Source organism: Geotrypetes seraphini, chromosome 9, assembly GCF_902459505.1.
Source record: "Geotrypetes seraphini chromosome 9, aGeoSer1.1, whole genome shotgun sequence".
Taxonomy (NCBI): domain Eukaryota; kingdom Metazoa; phylum Chordata; class Amphibia; order Gymnophiona; family Dermophiidae; genus Geotrypetes; species Geotrypetes seraphini.
This window is the reverse complement of record NC_047092.1, coordinates 114,400,169-114,421,406: the sequence shown is the minus strand read 5'-3', so window position 1 is coordinate 114,421,406 and position 21,238 is coordinate 114,400,169. Positions and strand designations below refer to the sequence as shown.

The 21,238-nt window shown below is 44.2% G+C and overlaps 1 protein-coding gene across 4 annotated transcripts in view; it reads right to left on the bottom strand.

Moving 5' to 3' along the window:
* The window catches only part of HDLBP (high density lipoprotein binding protein), a 783,060-nt gene that overhangs the window by 561,656 nt on the left and 200,166 nt on the right, over nt 1-21,238 (bottom strand). For all 4 annotated transcript variants that reach the window (XM_033958794.1, XM_033958796.1, XM_033958797.1 and 1 more), the window contains exons 5-6: nt 9,486-9,701; nt 4,600-4,806 (exon numbers count right to left, since the gene is read on the bottom strand). In XM_033958794.1, coding sequence (XP_033814685.1) covers nt 4,600-4,806; nt 9,486-9,701 — 423 coding nt within the window. The remainder of the gene's footprint in view (nt 1-4,599; nt 4,807-9,485; nt 9,702-21,238) is intronic.

Genomic DNA, 21,238 nt, shown 5'->3' with positions numbered 1-21,238 from the left:
TTGTCCAGCCTTGCGGCTTGAGTGGCTAGGAGGCCGTCGTGTAGTTTTGTTCTTTTTACTTCCTTGATTGGGGGGGGTATGAATGGGGAGTGCGTTTTTCTGTGTCTGGTAGTGGGTGCTTGGATGAGGCGATTGTTCAGGTATGATGGGCTGTCTCCGTGTAGGGTTTTAAATAATATGCAGTAGAATTTGAATTGGATTCTTTCTTGGATTGGAAGCCAATGTGAGTTGATGAAGGCTTCAGTGATGTGGTCATGTTTTTTCAATGAGTAGATGAGTCTCAAAGCTGTATTTTGGATTGTTTGGAGTTGTCTTATCGTAGTTGCAGGGCAAGGAAGGAAGAGGATGTTACAGTAGTCCAATATACCTAGTATTAGGGATTGTACTATAAGTTGGAATTGTGTTCTTTCAAAGAATTTTCGGACTTGTCTCAGATTTCTCATGACTGCGAATGATTTCTGAATTGTTTTATTTATTTGCGGTTGCATAGTGCAGCATCTGTCTATGGTCATGCCAAGTAGTTTTATGGTGGTTTGGATGGGATATTTGATTGCGTTTATATCTAAGTTGGTTGTGGTTTGGACCTTGTCATTTTCGAGGAGGATGAATTTGGTTTTGTCTTGGTTGAGTTTAAGTTTGTGATTTTTCATCCAGGTTGTGACTGTTTCAAGTGTTTGGTGAAGTTTGTCTGTCATGGTAGGTTTAGAATGATCGTATGGGATGAGGATGGTGATGTCATCCGCATAACTATAGGTGGTTATGCCCAGATTGTCCAGATGCGTTCCTAGAGAAGCAGTGTAGAGATTGAAGAGGGTAGGGGATAGTGGAGATCCTTGTGGTACGCCGCAGGGGTTTGACCAGGATTCTGACTTTTCTTTGTTTGATTTTACACTGTAGGTTCTGAGTTTTAGGAATCCTTCAAACCAAGAGTATACTTTATCTGAGATGCCTATTGCATCTAAGATCTGTAGAAGGATGTTGTGGTCCACTAAGTCGAATGCCGCAGTTAGGTCCAGTTGTATGAGAAGCATTTTTTTCCCTGTACTAAGTTGTTGTCTGACGGTATCCATAAGGGAGCCTAGTAGTGTCTCTGTACTGAAGTTTGTTCTGAAGCCTGATTGCATGGGGTGGAGTAGGTTGTGGTCATCTATGTAATCGGTGAGGAGTTTGGCTACTAGGCCTTCTATAATTTTGACATATAGCGGAATTGAGGCTATAGGTCTAAAGTTAGATGGGTGGTTTTGTGGTGCTTTTGGGTCTTTTTGGATTGGGGTGATGACGATTTCACCGAGGTCAGCAGGGAATGTGCCTTCTGTGAGCGTGAATTGAATCCATTGTAGAGTTATGGTGCGGAATTTTACACTAGAGGTGGTAAGGAGATATGAGGGGCAATGGTTGAGGTCACAGGAGGCATGGCTGTATTTTTTGTAGAATTTGTTGAATTCTGACCATTGTATGTTGGGGAATTGAGTCCAAATTCTGTCTGCTGCGGTTGCCTCTTTTCCTGTAGGGTGGATTGTGATTGGGTTTTGATGGGATGGGTTAAGGATGAGAGTGGCTCTGGTGTTGGTAATTTTGTTCTTGAAGTGTTCTGCTAAGAGGGTGGGTGATGGTGGAGGGGTGTTCGTGGTGGTAGTGTATGGTTTGGTGTCTGTTAATTCTTTCAGGATTTGGAATATTTTTTTGGAATCTTGGGTTTCCGTGCCTATGAGATTAGTATAGTAGCTTTTCCTCTTATCCCTTAGTAGATTTTTGTATTGTTTGTTGATTTTTTTCCAGTCGGTTTTTGTTTGATCTTGGTTCTTTTTTCTCCATTTTCTTTCTAATCTTCTACACTGTCTTTTGAGTTGGAGTAATTCATTATCAAACCATTGGTCTGATTTCCTGCTGGTTCTGGTTTTGGTTTGTAGGGGGGCTAGATCATCAAGGATGTTGGTGGATACATTTTTCCAGTGGGAGATGAAGTTTTTTGGGTCGCAGTCTTGGATAGTTTCGTCTACATTTGACCAAAAAATGGTTGGGTCGATATGTTTGCGTGTGGTATATGTGGTTTTTTTTGATTGAGGTGTGTGTTTGGTCTTGGTCCAATTGATGTTTAAGTTGTATGTGTAGTGGTCTGACCATAGGGATGGGGACCATGTTCCGTTAGGCGTTTGGATTGCTGGATTGGATGGTTGGTGAGACATGAATGCAGCAATGTCCAGTTGATGACCTTTTTCATAGGTGGTTTGTGGGTTTAGGATCTGGAAGGATAAGGCATTGAGGAAGGATAGACAGTTATTTGCTGGTGTGGAGGTTGTGTCTTCTAGGTGTAGGTTTAGGTCTCCTAGGATGAGGTTATATTCTGCTGTTAATGAGTTTTGGTAGATGAAGTTTTCAAATTCAGGTCTCACTGTGGTCCAGTTTCCTGGTGTTATGTAGCAGAGTAAGCAGTTTAGTGAGTTTTTTAGTGTTGGGTTTGTGAGTTGACACGCTAGGAAATCCATTTGCGGAGTGGATGTTTTTTCAAGTATGTTTAGAGTTAGGGAGTTCTTGATTATTATTGCTAGTCCTCCTCCTCTTTTTTTTTCTCTGCAGGTTACTGTTATTTTGTATCCCGGCGGGCATACTTCTTTTATTCTAGGGTCTGTGTCTGAGGTTAACCAGGTTTCAGTGAGGAATAGTGGAACCTTGGTTTGCGAGTGTTTTGCAAGATGAGCAAAACACTCCCGCAAACCTTAACTTGCAAAACGAGCGCTGTCCCGCTAAATGAGCACCCCCCCACTAGAACTGCATCGTACCCCCGTGCTGCAAGCAGCATCCGCCCGCCCGCCCAAACAAGCTTCTTACCGCATCTGCTGCGTGCCGGTGCCATTTAAGGAAAGATCCTGCCTCTTGCCTGGGTAAGCCTTGAGCATCTGCGTATGCTCAAGGCCTTCTGGCTCTCGTTCTCTCCGAGATCTGAGAGAACGAGAGCCAGAAGGCCTTGAGCATGCGCAGATGCTCAAGGCTCAGCCCAGGCAAGAGGCGGGATCTTTCCTTAAATGGCACCTGTAAGTAGCAGATGGGGTAAGGAGCTTGTTTGGGTGGGCGGGCAGGTGGATGCCGCTTACAGCACGGGGGTGCAATGCGGTTCTCGCGGCGGGGGGGGGGTGCCTTCGCAGGCGGGGAGTGCGATGCTGGTTTGAGCGGGGTGGGGGGGTGGTTGATGGAGCAACGCTGGTAGCACGGGGGGGAGGGGAGGAGGTGGTGGTGGAACAAATCAAAGCGAGTTTACCTGACTTCCTATGGGGAAACTCGCTTTGATATACAAGCAATTTGGTTTACGAGCATACTTCTGGAACCAAGGTTCCCCTGTACTTGAAATATTTCAAATCTAGGACAAATACAAAGCAATCTACATTAAAATGATTTAAAAAGGAAAAGGAAATAAGCACCAACTATTGCAACAGCTCATTTCCTTTTCAATCCCTTTTTCCTGGATCTTTCATATTAACAGATTTCATTACTTCACCAAAAATTTGTTTAAAAAAAGTGTAGCAAAAAGAAACAAAACCCAGAAACTGCTAACGCCAACAGGAGCACACAATCTCATATCCTAAGCAGTTGGGTTTTCAGGATTAAAACAATGAATGTGTCAAGAGATACTTTTGAATATAATGAAGACCCTTAAGCAATTTCTATCATGCATATTGTTTGTGGCGATCCTGAAAATCTGACTGCTTAGTTGTGCCTCCACAGATCTGAGCAACATGGCTTTATAAAATGCAGGAAGTAGATGAAACCTGTGGTTCAGGCTGCAGGGCTCTGCATTACAGTGCATGAGAACCAGGTTCTGATCCTCTGACCAATAGGGCCCATGGGAGAAAAGAATAACTTCTCCTGCCTAGGGGCTCTCAAAGGATTCCTGGCCACCTGAAGCTGTTTGGCTAGGGTCTGGAAGTAGTAGAGACATGCTCCAAGGAGAAAAAAGTGCCAGGAAAGATTCTTTCACAAAAGATGTTCAGCTGTATAATATCTGGAACAGCCCTCTCCTAATCATCTCCCTCACCAGCCCTGGATGTAAAAGTTGGACTAGGGATCAAACTGCACTTTGTTGCATTGCCACTGGACTATAAGGATGCCTTTGAGATGTAGATATAAGGATTACTCTAGGACTAATCCTTCATATTCCCGAGTTTTTAATTTTTAACTTTTCTGTGTTATATTCTTTTTTTTTTCCTTTCTCTCCTTTCTTTTTTTCTCTCTACCTCTTGCCTCACCCTGATGTGCTATCCATATACAATATGTTCTCTCTTTGCTATAATTATTGTAGTTCATTCCATTATCCTTTTTGTATCAGTCTGGAATTTGTATGTACTTACTATGTTGTATTGTTTTCCCCCATTTTTAGAATTATAATACGCCTTGAAATATTTGACAATGCATGTACATCAAATTTTAATAAAAAAAACTTGAAACTAGCATGTACCCCATCCCCTTAATTCCCATTTCCCCCAAGAAATTTTATTAATTATTATTCTTAATAGCTCTGCACACTCTGGTCTGGGATGAAAATCACTTAATTCCAGGTCATTCCATATCATATGTATCAACTCAATGGCCTATAAACAAACATACCTGCTCAGCAGAGATAAGCAGAATTTCATGCCGTGCTTTCTCTATGCCCTCCTTGGTGCCAGTGATCTTTATCTGGTTGCTAGTGTCATCTGGGCGGGGAATTTGGATCTTTGTGGCAGTTTTCAGTTCTAGGTCTTGCAGCTTCTCACCACTTTTGCCAATAACAAAGCGGTGGTGCTCCTTAGGAATTATGACAGTAGAAGAAGCCTTGGACAAGGGGAAAAAAAAAAAAAGACAAGGTTTGATTTATATTAAAACCAAATCTGCTAAGATCAATCCCTTCAAGAACTAGAAAAATTTCAACTTTATAAGTTAGTATCTTTCTAACCATATCATGAGAAATTTCTAATCAGATTATTTCACACAATAACTCTGAAATGTGGAAAAGGACAAAGTGTGAACATAAGTAAAATTATTTTCTTTTGTTGTCAAACACGGCCTGCCCGAGATCGGCGCCACCTGGCTGCAAGCTCCAAAGGAGAAAGCTGAGACCCAGGCTCCGTCGCTGCAGGAGCCTTCTGCCAAACCCAAGCTCCTCTATCAGGGCCTTGACAAGGATGGCTCAGGAAGGCAGCAGTACCTGGAGCGCAAGAAGCTCTTCGGAGACTTGAGGTTGGAAATAACTTTGTTGGGCAGTGCTGAGGGACAGCTTGGATTTACTATCCCAAGATCTTAAAAAAACCTGAACTAACTGGCCGCTTTTATAGTAGGAATAAATCTGAACTCGCTCAGCTGATTATGAACTGGAATCAACTGGTAACTTTAGGAAGCTTTAGTGCTTGCCCTATCCTGTCCCTACCTGCCTGCCCTGTGCCCTGTCCCTGCCTATCACTAGACTAACAGAGGGGGGGACAGGGTACAGAGCCAGGCAGGGAAGGGGGGACAGGGTGCAGAGCTTGGCAGGGAGAATTTGGTTCAGATGGTTTTTTTTCTTGTTTTCCTCCTTTAAATCTAGGGTGCGCCTTAAGGTCAGGTACATCTTATGGAGTATACTTTGTATAAAGTATACTTTGGAAACACCAATCATTTGGCTATATGTTTAAGGTAGCACTTTGGAGCAATTACCAAAATGATATTGTGCAACATTAAATATCAACATTAATTGGATTTTCAGAAATATATGCAGTAAACTCATATCAACTTTAGAAAAACTGCAATCCCATCATCATTGATCCACTTTGCTCTTGTTTTTAATATTACTTACTTTTAGCATTCATTTTTATAGATTCAAAGGAAAATAAAGCACTTGTGTCTCTTTGAAGTTATCATCAGCTGGGGACTGACATGTTACGCCACTAAAATGTTCCAAGGCTGTCCCCTATTTCGCCGCATTCCTCCATTAAACTTGCCCATTATTTTGACGTCATATTGAGTCAAAAAACGCCACAGTAGTACAATTGTATGACATTATGAACAAACCCTTCTCAACCTTTACATATTTGATAACAGTACTCTCCCCAGAATTTTTTGGTAGTGTGGTGGCATAAAAGAGTAGTTGATAGGGGACTGAGGAATACTGCACCGTATTATAAAATTTTCTGGTCATCTATAAACACAGGATAGGGCCATACTGGACTTAGGGCTAGATTCACTAATCTGCCTAATCGTGATCGATCCGTGTCTGATCCAGGCAGGTCCGATGGATTCTTCAAGTAACAATATTCTAATGGAGCGATTAGAGGAACACCCCCCATGTGCCAACACGGATCGCTAGTGTGCGATCCAGGCGCATGCGCAGACCATCTGCTTTCCTTGTGCTGCGTATTTTTTTGGGGGAGGGGAGCCCTGACTTGATCCCCGGCAGCAGCAGCCTCTTTTTTTAAACCTCTCAACTTCTTTGCGAGCCCATGGTTTTTACCTATGCTCGTCAACAGGGGAATTCAAGCATAGATGAGGAAGACGACAGAAAGATTCAAAGAGAAAAGAAAAAAGAAAAAAATGGATACTGGCAAATGTACATATATGGACAACCAGACCAAAAAGCAAGTAAAGATGTGACTCAGGAAAACACAGATGAGAGTGAAAGGGAATTTTACACAGATGGGAGTAAAAGGGAATTTTGTCAAGCAATATGAAAGCATGGTTCTCATTGGTTAGAATAGTTTCAAGGAAACTAGGAAAAAAACACAGTAATAAGGAGAGAAAAATGTTACTGTGGACCATAGAAAGAAATAGTGGCGGACTGGAAGCAAAGCCACATGTTAAAAATACTCCCATTGAGGGCTGTGAGAGCGCTCTGGTATGTCTTGAAAATTATCAGAGCCAGTGCAAGGCTGGTAAGAAGTAGTAGTTCTTTCTAAGAAATATGCTAGGGAAAAAGGGAAACCAGCAAAGAAATGTAGTAAAGCCATGGGGAATGGAAATGTGGTATATCGTTATATGGAAGGAAAACAAAGAAAAGGATATGCAATGTTATTGTACAAACCAGTCTCAATCTTCTGTTGAAAGAAGAGGAGAGTAATGAGCTCAGAAACTTGAGAATCAAGAGAATATATGAAGACTCTTTGCTTCATCTTTGCACTCAAGTCTCTACTCTGCAATTCATCCAGGGCTGTGGAGTCAAAGACAATTTTGGGTTGGAGTCATAGGTATCAGAAACTGAGGAGTTGGAGTCAAAGAATTTATCTAGGGCTGTGGAGTCGGAAACAATTTTGAGTACCTGGACTAGGAGTCATGGGTACCAGAAACTGAGGAGTCTGAGTCAAAAGATTTATCTACCGACTCCACAGTGAGACAGATGATGCAACTCATGGGTCACATGGTCTCCACAGCTCATGCTATCCCCTTTGCAAGGCTTCATCTCAGAACAGCTTAGTGGACTGTAGCATCTCAATGGTCTCAAGTTCTGAATCCTTTATGAAAGGAAGGAAAGGGGGAAAAAGAGCAACCATAATCTGCTTATAAATAGTGGAGAAGTACAGCAAGACAAAATGCGGGTACTAATGGAAGTAAACTGTAGAATGATCAAAAGACAGTTGTATTCTGTTCTCAATTTTTTATTTTTTTGAAAGATTAGGGGAAAAAACCAAAAACCAAACTAGACAAAGTCATGCCTGTTAAATGAACTGCTTGATACCAAATTATTAGTTTACCCTTGAACTAAGAGATACCAACTGAAGGTGAAGGAATACCGTAGAGTTGAAGGTGACCAAATAAAATGGACAGAGGCAATGTGCCAGTGAGTTAGAGTTGCTACATAGGTTTTTATTAAGAAGTAAGAGAGGTAAAGCAGAGCTATACAAATAAGGTGACCACAAAGCAGGAGAGAGAAATAGAGTAACTGTGCAACCAGAAGGGAAGTATTATTGTACAGATAATGAGAGTAAGAGAAATTATGTAAGAAAGGCTGGTAGTAGAACAGAAAGTTCAGTAGCCCAGCAGAAAAGAATCATACACTCTGCAAGGCATTAATTTTGCATTGTAGCAATAAAAGCTAGATAAACCATGGGGAGCACTTACTGCTGGAAACTTTAATTCTAGCTGAAAACATGTGATAAATACTAAGAGTGGAAAAAAACCAGACATTGTCGTGGGGCAGGGTTAGGCAATTCCGGTCCTATAGAGTTGGAGCCAGGTCAGGTTTTCAGGATATCCACAGTGAATATGTATGAGATGGATTTGCATGCACTGCCTCCTTGAGATGCAAATCTATCTCATGCCTATTTATTGTGGATATCCTGAAAACCTGACCTGATTTCGGCTTTTGAGGACCGGAATTGCCTACCCCTGTTGTGGGGGAATGAAAAATAATAGTACCACACCAGAAATGCACAGAATCGACTTTAGAACCCTGAAAAGGGAGTGCAAAGAAGCTACTGCAAATAGCACCTAGTTCCCAAGTAAAAGCAATAAGTGAAATGTTAACTTGGAGTGGATGCAGCAAGCTAGAAAACCAACATCACAGGATATGAACAGCAGTGTTGTCAGATAACTGAGATAGATTTTGATTGGAAATCCTTTGAAGTTCAACATACCATAGTCACCAGCAGAGATTTCAATTTGAACGGCTGGTGGTGAATGTTTACATCAGGAGTGTCCAACCTTTTGGCTTCCCTGGGCCGCATTGGCTGAAAAAAATGTTTCTGGGGCTGTGCAAACACTGCAGCAAAACAGAGGAGGGAGCCAGCAAGACGGTAAACACTCAGAGGCAGCAGAAGAAAACACTGCATCGCTCTCAACCTGGGCCGCACAAAATACTTCACGGGGCCGCAGGTTGGACACCCCTGGTTTACATGCTCTTTGCCTTAGCCAGGAAGGAAGCCCTGTTGGTTCTTGTGAGCCATAGAGAAAAATAGAATATCAGGCATGAAGGTGACTAACAGAGAAAACATCAGCAGGGTAGGGACCTGAAACCGGTAATAGAGCTGAAATTGAATTTGGATCAGGGTTGGGTTACAGAGCCTTGACCATAACCAATGAGTAACAGGTGCAGTAAACCGGTAGAAAACAATAACACACCAAAGGGAAGCCTTGGAATAATAGCTGTAAAAAAAAAAAAAAAAAAAAAAGGGGGGGGGAGGTAGTTTAGAAGTCCAGAACGGATGTCGAAGATATGAATGTGAACCTGTTTTTAATCTAGTTAGCTGGTAGTAAAAGTCCCAGAATGGATGAAGAAAAGGTTTAAGAATAGGTCTAGGCTTATAAAGGTGCAGACAGTCATGAACTTTATAAAACTTTACTACTATTCGTATCGGGCTCCATGGATGATATTACCCACATGTGAGAATATGCTGCCTGCTTGTCTAAGGATAAGCTGTTACACTAGAACAGTAAAATAAGCATGCAAGATAGAGAAAGGTTAGGAATGGACAAAACAGCTATTCCCCCATATCTGTATATGTTCTGTGTACACTGACAGGGCTCACACAAGACAAGGGTATACTCACTTGGGTTTGGAGTCTGGTGACAATCTCCTTTCGAGCCTTCATGACTGCCTCCAGCTTGCCAGAAACCATGATAGAAAGGCCCTGATCTTTTGCAAGTGAAAGCTCAAGCTGTGCTCCAGTCTTTTGCATGATGTCCACACAGATCTTTGCCTGTTCACCTTCTCCAAACTGAGCCATATCTTTGTACTTCCTCTCCTCTAATGGCACATGAAAGACCTGAATATCCAAAATTAAATAGGCATGAGTAACACAGCAGGAACATGCTTAAACATCTCTCTAATCAAACCAGCCTCAAAATTAAGGAGCTATTTCCATGCTTCCTCCTAAACATAAAAACAATGTAAGTCAAGCTAAATCAGAACATGAACCATCAGGTTCAGCATTCTGTCTCATATTCCTCCCCCACAGGAAGCCATGGTTATTTTGATCTCCACAGAAAAGTCTGCCCTATATATCTTTTTTTATATATAGTTTTATGCAAAGGTTTTTAAACGTGGAATAAACATGGAAGGTGTCAGTAATTCAAAGAATCTGACTAAAGCAGAGTCCACCAGAGCAATCTGCAATTATTACATCAGAAATAAAATGGTACAAAGCAGGTGTGTCTCTTACATCATATGCCTTTCCACATTATGTTTAAGTGTCCCAGTGAAATGAAGAGAATCAAATGAAAAACACAAAATAAATCGCTGAAAACTGTTATACCAATTAATCATCAGATTTAAAGTGTCCAAGCTGTGAAAAAGTAATAAATAAGGAGAGGCTTATCTTAAGAGCATGAGAACTGGTTGCTCGATAGAGTATCCCGTTATGTTTCCTTCGTCAGGGCAATTGCAGGCTCACGACCTCCTTCCGTGGGGAATTTTATGTTCAAACAATTTTTATTGATGAAAAGAGAGATCATAGAGATACATAGAATAAAGAACAACTATAATACAACTATAAAACAAAAATCATTCAAAAGTGACAACGTAGTGAATCCATGAACTCCAGCATCAAAATTTTTCAAATACAGTGGAACCTTGGTTTATGAGCATAATTCGTTCCAGAAGCATGCTCGTAAACCAATTTACTCGTATATCAAAGCAAGTTTCCCCATAGAAGGTAAGGGATACTTGCTTGATTCGTTCCACCTCTCAATCCCCCGGCCACCGGCGCTGCTCCACCCCACCCCCAAAAGACCCCCTCCCCCACCGCCGAGGCCACTGGTGCACTTTCACATCTCCCCCCCCCCCCCGCGAACTGCCCACAAACGCTGCCCCCCTGCGAACCGGCACGGCCCCCCCTCGTGAACGTCCACCCCCCCTCCCGCACGCCCAAACTGAAAGCTTACCCCCCAATGTGGCACCGGCACGAAGCACCAACCCACAGGAGGTGCCGGTGTCCGAAGATCATGCCTCTCCTCTGACTGGACCTTGAGCATCTGCACATGCTCAAGCCTTCTGGCTCCCGCCTCCTTCTGAGATTCTCAGAGAGAACGAGAGCCAGGAGGCCTTGAACATGCGCAGATGCTCAAGGCCCAGTCGAAGGAGAGGCACAATCTTCGGGCACCGGCATCTCCTGTGGGTTGGTGCTGCGTGCCAGTGCCACATTGGGGGGTAAGCTTTCAGTTTGGGCGGGGGATGCCAGTTCGCGTGGGGGGCGATGCCGGTTCGCGGGGGGCAGCATTTGCTGGCGGGGGACTCACAAATCGAGTCAATGCTCTGTTTGCAAGTTACGATTTGTGAAAATGTTTTGTTCGTCTTGCAAAACACTCACAAACCGGTGCACTTGTAAACTGAGGTTTGACTGTACAGGATATTAAATCAATAACCTAACTCCCCCGCCCTCCCTTTATGTTCAAACAATTTTTATTTACAAAAAAATTGGGATAATAGCTGTCTACAGAAAGAACAAAGACAAATAATACCCCCTCCCCACCCAAATAGCTCATTCACATGTTCAAATGTACAACCATCCACCAGAACTACCCCTCTACCCCCGAGGTACTTTCCTCCCATTCCACAGCAAGCAATCCAAATTTAAGACAACCACATAAGTTTCACACTACAGCCTCTGAGATGCAAGGACTGCAAATAGGGTTCCCAAATGCTCAAAAATAAGAGCTTCCGTTTCCGCAATCCCCTGGCATCCCTTGCCTCCCAGGTAGCCATCTGATGCAACTGGTTCCACCAATGCCAGAATGCTGGGGGGTCCTGGACTGTCCAATATTTTAGGATACATTTCCTGGCCAACAGGCTCATTTTCCTACAGAGAGTCAGGTTTCCCCGAGGCAGAAGGCCATAATACTCAGGCAAACCCAAAACCAACTGAGTAGGTGTACCCTGTAGAACTCTACCAAGCAAGCTTGACATACAAGAGACTATACGGCTCCAAAAACGTATGACTGGACAGGATCAAAAAGTGTGTCCCAGGGTGTGCTCCTCCTGTCCACACTTGTGACAAACGGGTGATGGAAGACTTCCACAGTAGCATAATTATTTACAAATATAATATGCTCTCAATGTTACCCTATAATATGTTTCCCGCAACCAAGCACACGGGGTCACCCTTGGCATCGCCTGTAGAGTGCGGGCTATATCCCAGTGTCCCAAATTTACTAGCAACTCCATTTCCCAACTGCCCCAAATTTTTAGATAGTCTTTATGTGGCAGCAAAACCTGTAGACTTACAAATTCATGATACCGATAAGGGAGCCCCCTCCTCCCGGGAGAAGCCCCCCCCCTATAATCTAGCCCCCAAATATTGACCCAATTGTGCCCCACATAATGCCCCACTTGGTGACACACAAACCACGCTCCCCAGGTATCCCCTACCACCAAGTGCAATTCAGCATGGGGCAGTAACTCCCCCTCCTCCCCGAGAAGGTGCTCCAACCGGGAAATATCTCTCGCTTCTCATAACAAATAAATCCCCGTCTCCCAGCTTGGTTGAAAGGCTGAATTACCCCTTAACGGCAAGAGATCAGTGACCTGTGGGTCCCCCTCCAAGCATTTCAGGAGCCAACGCCAAGCAACTTGCAAAGAACAAAATAGAACGCTAGCCCGTATATGGGCGGGAACCTCACTCCGGGGACTATGAAGCAGGGCAAAAACATTGAATGGAGCATAGTACTCATGTGAAGAGGAGTATAACAACAAGTCTAATTCATCCAATCCTCAAAATGTTGTAGCAAACAAGTATAATTATAAACCTTAACATCAGGCAAATCCAGTTCACCCTGCGACCAATTCCCCAGGAGCAGATTCAATGGTAATTTTGATTTCTTTGCAGACAAACAAAGCGAATAATTTCTCTATTGAAACGACGCAGATCCTTCCCTGTCTGTCTCAATGGAAGAGTCTGCAGCACATAAAGCCACTTTGGAAAAATAAGCATCCTAACCAAACTGATGGGGCCCAATAACGAGAGGGGAAGATCCTTCCAAGTATCAAACTAAGAGTGCTGTTTTCTGCAGTAGCTTGTCCACATTTATATGATATATGGAAGGGACCGTCATGGACATCAAGACCCCCAGATCCGGGGGAATTTTAATAGTGACTACCCTCCACCATCTCGTTGGAGCAGCTCGGATTCAGGCTCTGTATCAGATCTATAGGCCCCTCCCCAGTGCATTCCAGGATGCATTAGGAAGGGGAAGGCCCGTCATTTTGAAGACATGGGCCTGCCGGCAGGAAAAGTAGGCATCCCATCTGCCGGTTTTTCATTTAAAGTACAGGAGGGGAGGTTTAGAGTGTGGTGTGTTCTCAGGCAGGAGGTAGTAGGCATCTGTCCTGCCAATTTTAGGGGTCAGGGTGGGGGAAGTTTTGCAGTTGTCAGGCAGGAGGAAATGGGCATCCCTACTGCTGATTTCGGAGGTGGGGGGGTCCTCTATCTGCCACAGCCGGTTCAGTTGATCGAGGATAAATTCCCCTGCTAATCAGCTAATGGCATAGGTTTTCCGGGCCTACATTTCAGCAGCTTATCTTGGTGTGAATCATGACTAGGTAGCTGCTTTAGCCCACCTAAAGCCACTTCCAGCCTTGGCCTCTCCCACTTTGGCATTCCATGGTCTAAAGTGGCTACCTAGTTGTAATTCCGGCACCTTTTTATTTAGGTGCCGGTAGGCACTTAAGCCTCGCTGTTTCTTGCAGTTTTAACGGCATTTTTCAATTAATTTAGTCAAAGCATTGCGCTTACTGACACTTAAGTTTAGGCGCTGGTTTAGAATGTCCTCTAAGTGGCTAACAAAAATGCAGTGGCAAAAAGTTGAGTCTTCAGTTTTTTGTTTTTTTTAATTCCATCTTATTAACTCCTAACCGTAAAAGGCCAGGAAGGCCATTCCACAACTTTACTCCCGCAACAGCAATAGTGGAAGCTCTAGTATCTGTAAAACGAGCTTTCAGCATTAATAGCAACATTGCATGCTCTGATCTCAATCTACTTGTACAATAAACCTTCAAAGGCTATTTAAGTACTGTGGTGCTGGAGTATACAAAGCTTGACAAACTAAAGACATCACTTTATGTTGTACCCTGCATAAACACCAACAACCAATGCAGTTGTAAGACTGGAGTTATATGTGCAGACCTGGACACACTTGTAACCAGGCAACCAGCAGCATTTTGAACTGCAGCGCCCCAGACCTGGTATTTCATATGTCAAGGTACAGGACATTGCAGCAATTACATTACATTAGAGATTTCTATTCCGCCATTACCCTGCAGTTCAAGGCGGATTGCAAAAGAGATAAATACGGAGGGTTACAATGGAAGAACATTTGTCCTTTCTAGAGAGGTAAAGAGTAGGTTATGTAGTTTTTGTGTGGCGGGAAGAGGGAGGGGGGAAGGACGGTAAGTCTGGAAAGCATCAACCCCTGGACGACAGTCCCAAAAAATCACAGAGGCTTCAAACAAAATGACAAATGAATTTGAGCAAAACAAGACTATCGTTTTAGTCACCTGGGCTTGCATGTTAAGATCTAATCTAACCTAACATACATTTTCTGAGTCACTATGCCTATCCAAGTTCAAGGTGACAAATATCCTGTGTTAACTCCTGAACTGTAATACAACAGTATCAATAATAATAAAACCCTAAGCTTCCATGATCTGTAGTTCTGTGGAAGAGTAGGCAGAGACAAGGTAGTAGTGGCGCATGCGAGGTGCTAATAAAATCCTAGCCGCGCATGCGCACTTGAAACTCCATGCCTCTGCATGCGCAGTAGAATAGAACCGCCGAGCATGGAGGAACCGCCGAGCAAGGGAAGCATCTCAACGCAGTGGCTGCAGGAACCGCCGAGCAGGGAAGTGTCTCAGGGTAGTGGCAGCAGTCCTGACCTGCCAACCCCCCATTCCTTACCCAAAGCAGCAGTGGCAGCACTGTAAACAGGCTATTCGCAGCAAGCCTTGGCAGGGCCTTTCCTCTGCTGCATCACTTCGGATGCGGTAGAGGAAAGGCCCTGTCAGGGCTGGCCGTGAACAGCCTGTTTACAGTGCTGCCACTGAAGACAGAAACAAAGAAAGACAGGGGCAGGTAGAAAAAGAAAGAAAGATAGAGGGGGCAGGGAGAGAGAGAAACAAAGAAAGAAAGATACGATAGACAGTGGGAGGGAGAAAGAGAAAGAAAGAAATTCTACACATCTATTCTAGCACCCGTTAATGTAACGGGCTTAAACACTAGTGTGATATATTACTCTTGGTGGAATTCCGCGTGACTGCCCAATGTAGTATTTCTGAAGAATTGCAGTCACACGCAATTCTTCAGATCACAGTATCAGTAGCAATTCCCACACACTGCCTGCCGCTAACTCGGAAGTCTCTCCAAACAACGGCAGAAGAAGCAAGCCACCTTTGTCCCTGACTTTCCATTTTCTCTATGACTCACAAGAACTAACAGGGCTTCCTTCCTGGCTAAGGCAACGAATACGTAAACTCTCTTTACCAGCTGTAAAGATTGAAATCTCTGCTGGTGACTATGGTATGCCATTCATATCCTGTGATGTTGGTTTTGTAGCTTGCTGCAACCACTGCAAGTTATATTTCACTTATTTATTTTATTTGGAAACTCTGTGTTGGAATTCCTGAATGTGTTCATTATTGTAGAAATGAATGGATGCTCAGGAAGAGATTTATGGCTGAAAGGAAGTATTGAAGGAACCAATAGTAGTGAATTGAAATAGAATGTAAAAAAAAAAAAAATCTAAGCTTAGGTTCTACTGAGAGATGGAGTCAGATCGCTGGACTGAGGAGCCATGGCAACATAGAATCTCTCCTTAGGTAAGCAGGAATGGTAGGAGGATAACTACGGAAAGTGTGACCAGGAATGTAAATGCAACTGGCGATTACACCAGGTAGTGAAGCAAAAGCAATGGAAACAACTTCAATCACTGGATGGTTTCCAGTTGATAGAAGAAATTGGAAAGAGAAGGGAAAGTGCTTCTGGCTATTGAAGTAAGAGTGAAAGTTTTATGAAACAAAAGATCTCAGTTCTGAGTGAAACTGGAAAACGTTTCTCTTTATGTTTTAATTAATTAATTAATTAATTAATTTTTTTTAAAAAGAGGGTTTAGTGTCATACTGTTGTTTTCTTGTTTCTACTACAAGTCCACCAGGGTCACAAAATATGTGGAAAAATGATGGTAGGTATTTGTCAGTCGAGTGTGAGGAACAACATTGTGACAATAGGGTGAAAAACTATCTGTTGAAGCCACGATTTTGGTCTGTACCCATGGAAGAAGGCCAGATTAGGCACGTACCCAGGGCCCGAAATTGTCATGGGGCCCGCTGAATGAGGGCAAACAGACCACTCACCGTCACCTTTCCAATGGCAGGCATCGACAGCAAGATTGTGCCCCCCTTCCACATCGACAGCAACATCGGGGCCACCCCCTACATCGACAGCAAGATCGGGCCCCGGCACAAACAGCAAGATCGGCAACTACAAGTAGTGTTCAGCCCGAAGTTTCCCTCTGACTCAGCTTCCTGTTTCCACCTGGGGGGTTCGTGTCAGAGGGAAGCTTTGACCTAGCAGCCATTGCGATCTTACTTGCCGTTGATGCTGGAGTCCGTCGCTGTTTAAAAAAAAAAACAAACAAACCACAAAAAGGTGAGTGAGTAGCACTGGTGACCTGCGCGAAGGGAGGGAGGTGGGGCCTAGGGTGGAGGCTCAGAGCAGGAGCAAGAAGGGGACAGATGACGGAAGTGGGGAGAAAGCTGCAAAGCAGCGTGTTTAGAGTGCTGCTGCCGACGCTGCTGGAGGGAGGTTTGTCAGTCATCTTGCGGTGGGAGGGTCGGCGGGGTTCGCATGCGAGAGTCTGAGCTAAATGTTCCTTTTCAGAGGGGCCCTGACACAACAGCCATTCTCATGTGAGAACGGCTGCCGTGTCGGGGCCCCTCTGTAAAGGAACATTTAGCTACCAGGGGGGTGGGGGAGAAGCAGTCTGCCCCGGGTGCTCCAAGGCCTGGCATCATTAACTTCTGTGGGCAGCAACAGCGTTTACAATTCGCTGCTGTTGCCAACTTTGGGCCTTTCTGCCGGGTCTTGACTACTTCCTGTTTCCATGAAGGCAGGACCCGACAGAGAAGAAGACCCGAAGCCGGCAACAGCAGCGAATTGTGAATGCTACTGCTGCCTGAAGAAGTTCATGATGCCAGGCCTTGGAGCACCCGCTTAGGGGCTGCACTGCTGACCGGGGACAGGGTGACAAGAGGCAAAAAGGGAGCAGAGGGGGAGAGAATTGCTGCCCCCAACTGGAGGGATAAAGAGAGGGAGAAGGAAAATGAGGGAGGGAAAGGAATGAATGAAAGGAGATGCCAGGACTTGGAGGAAAGAGAGGGAGGAAGAGATACCAGTGCATGGAGGGAAGGAGGAAGGTATGTCAGACCAAGGGAAAAGGAAGGGGGAAAGTAAGGAGGAGATGTCAGAGTATAGAGGGGGAGGGATAGATGGAAGAAAAGTAAAAGAGAGAGATGCCAGAGCATAGGGGAAGGGGTGGCAACAGAGAAAAATGGAGAGATGGCAGAGCTGAAATCAATCATGTACAAAAGAGAGAAGGTGCACAGGACAGACAGTTTATGGAAGGAGCATAGAAAGAGGGAATATGCCATATGGAACAGGGAAAGGGCGGACAGTGGAGGGAAGGGGCAGAGAGAGATTGCAGACAGTGCACGGAAGGGGCTGATGCTGCATGAAGACGGAGAGGACAGATGCTGGCTAGAAAGAAGAGAGTGAAGACAAAGACGATTAAAGCAGAAACGACAAAAGGCAGAAAAAATATTTTTTTTTTTGTTGCTTTAGAATAAAATAGTATTGCAGTTGTATTGCTAGAACTTTTACAAATGGAAAATAAGATAATCTTTTTATTGGACTAATTTTAATACAGTTTTTACTAACTTTTAGAGACCAAAACTCCCTTTCTCAGGTCAGGACAGTAACAGCAGTATACTATATTGACCTGAAGAAATTGCGAGCCATGGAATCGAGGGTGAAGTACTCACGTGGATTAAAAACTGGCTGGCAGATAAGAAAGAGAGTGGGGGTAAATGGACAATACTCGAACTGGAAAAGTGTCACCAGTGGAGTACCGCAGGGTTCGGTGCTTGGACCCGTGCTCTTCAACATATTTATAAATGATCTGGAAATTGGTATGATGAGTGAGGTGATTTAATTTGCGGACGATATGAAGTATAGAGTAGTGAAGATCTGCAACGTGACAAAAACGCTCGAGAAATGGGCCGCAACATGGCAAATGAGGTTTAATGTGGGTAAGTGTAAGGTGATGCATGTCCATAATAAATATCTTATACACAAATATAGGGTGTCCGGTGTGGTACTTGGAGAGACTCCACCAGGAAAAAGACTTGGGAGTTCTGGTCGACAAGTCGATTAAGCCATCCACGCAATGGGCGGCGGCGGCGAAAAAGGCAAACAGAATACTAGGAATGATTAATAAAGGGATCACGAAAAGATCGGAGAAGGTTATTATCATGCCGCTGTACCGGGCAATGGTACACCATCACCAGGAATACTGCGTCCAGCACTGGTCGCCATACATAAAGAAGGACACGGTACTACTCAAAAGGGAACAGAGAAGAGCGACTAAAAATGGTTAAGGGGCTGGAGGATTTGCCGTACAGTGAGAGATTAGAGAAACTGGGCCTCTTCTCCCTTGAAAAGAGGAGACTGAAAGGGGACATGATAGAAACATTCAAGATAATGAAGGGAATAGACTTAGTAGATAGACAGGTTGTTCACCCTCTCCAAGGTAGAGAGAACGAGAGGGCACGCTCTAAAGTTAAAAGGTGACTGATTCCTTACAAACTTAAGGAAGTTCTTTTTCACCCAGAGAGTGGTAGAAAACTGGAACGTTCTTCCGGAGGCTGTTATAGGGGAAAACACCCTCCAGGAATTCAAGATAAAGTTAGACAAATTCCTGCTGAACCAGAACGTACGCAGGTAAAGCTAGTCTCAGTTAGGACACTGGTTTTTGGCCAAAGGGCCGCTGCGTGAGTGGACTGCTGGGCACGATGGACCACTGGTCTGACCCAGCAGCGGCAATTCTTATGTTCACATTAGGAATTCTCATTAAAGGGGGCTTAAACACAGAAAAAGTCCTGACCGACAACATTTGAGTACAATTTGGTCAGAGAACTATTTTGATTTAAATTTTTAATGGGAGAGGTAGTTTTCTTTGGGTATATTATAATGTTTTATGCATATTCAGATATATAATTTGTAAAACTGTTCATTAAGCCTGGTATCTATAAGGGCTAAAAGGAATTTCTTTGTTCAAATATATAAGGACAGCCTCTGCTGGCTGATTGGTAGATGGTAGTGATGTAATATTGGTCATTGCGACACTACATAAATGAACGGACCAGACTAGGTTCTCCGAGACTATTTTTTCAGAAGAGGTGCATTTTACATGTCTGATTGTATGTGTCTCCATTGTACAAATGCCTTTTGAAACAAGATTTCTGTTAAATTTTAACAATATTTGATTAGAAATATTTGTACAATTATCATTATTCCCGGGCATCCAAGGGCAGGGTTTAGAATATTACGCTGTTCAAGATAAGTGGCAAGTAGTCACTGTATGTATGGTAAAGTTCCAGACTATGGAGGAAGCTCATATACATAGACTGATGAAGTTTGCTTGAGAGCAGTATGTGGCAGATACGCAGCAGAACACATCTTTATAACCTGGGACCATTGTGAGAGCAGAATCCAGTGCAGAGATAAAAGTATGGCAATGGGGCATAATCATGGTGCACATCAGTTGGTGCAATAGAGTGGAAGAAAAGATATTGCAGAGATTTGGGTTTTTTTAATCTGAATCTAGAAGGAAATTATGATAAGAATAGTTGATATAAATGGAGATTTCAATACTAATCTAGGAAGCTCCATTAAGAATATTGTTACTCTAGAAGCTCTTGTATTTGAATTAAGACTCCTATTAGGTAAGCATCTCAAGAAATAAAAATTTTAGACCATGAAGGAAGTGTTGTTGCTACCACAACTGAAACGTAAGTAAAAGCTCTGGATGAAAAAAAACTAGTCAAAAGAGCATTATGAGAAGCAAGTGAGCTGCATTTGCATATGAAAATATAGGTTAATGCCCTTAAGAGCTCTAGAGTGTACATAAAAAGACCAGTTGGGAAGAGGTACACTGCCTTTAGGGTCAGTATGCTATCCTGATTAGAGCCAGCTCTACTTCAGCCCATCCGAGGGCTGCACAAGGCCAGCGTGACCCGGCCTCTCTTCAGCCCACTGCGGGCCGCCGAAAGCTTTTTCTTCCGCTCCAGCGCCTCCAAGGCAGAGGAAGGAGGAAGCTTCCCCCATCGTGTTCCTCCTTCCTCCACCCGACGCCATTCGAGCAGGAGGTTCTGCCCTGCCCTGCTGACTCTGAGAGCCAGCTCTACTTCAGCCCATCCGAGGGCTGCACAAGGCCAGCGTGACCCGGCCTCTCTTCAGCCCACTGCGGGCCGCCGAAAGCTTTTTCTTCCGCTCCAGCGCCTCCAAGGCAGAGGAAGGATCGTGTTCCTCCTTCCTCCACCCGACGCCATTCGAGCAGGAGGTTCTGCCCTGCCCTGCTGACTCTGAGAGCCAGCTCTACTTCAGCCCATCCGAGGGCTGCACAAGGCCAGCGTGACCCGGCCTCTCTTCAGCCCACTGCGGGCCGCCGAAAGCTTTTTCTTCCGCTCCAGCGCCTCCAAGGCAGAGGAAGGAGGAAGCTTCCCCCATCGTGTTCCTCCTTCCTCCACCCGACGCCATTCGAGCAGGAGGTTCTGCCCTGCCCTGCTGACTCTGAGAGCCAGCTCTACTTCAGCCCATATTTCACTATTCTTTTCTGTACCATATTTTACTACTGCCTGCTCCTGTTTAGTTGCTAAACTCTTCTCTGCTTTTGCTTTGTTCAACACCAAACTGTACCATATTTCACAATTGTCTTTGCTCCTTGTTTAGATGCCAATCTTTACTCTGTTTTTGCTTAGTTCAGTACCAAATTGTACCTTATTGTACCAGTGTCTTGCCCCTGTTTAGATGCTACACTTTCTCCGTTTGCCTAGTTCAGCTCCAAACTGTATCCTCAGCCAAAAGGTTTCCTACCAGTCTCCCACTTTCTCGGTTGCCCCATTTCCCACTCTAGGCACCACATGGAAAGCGCCTAGACACCAATTGTCCCCTCTGATATAGCCCCCCTAGTTCTAAAAAAAAAAAAAAAATTAAGGCTCTCCCCTACTTGCCCCGCTCTTAGCCAGCCCGACTTAAGT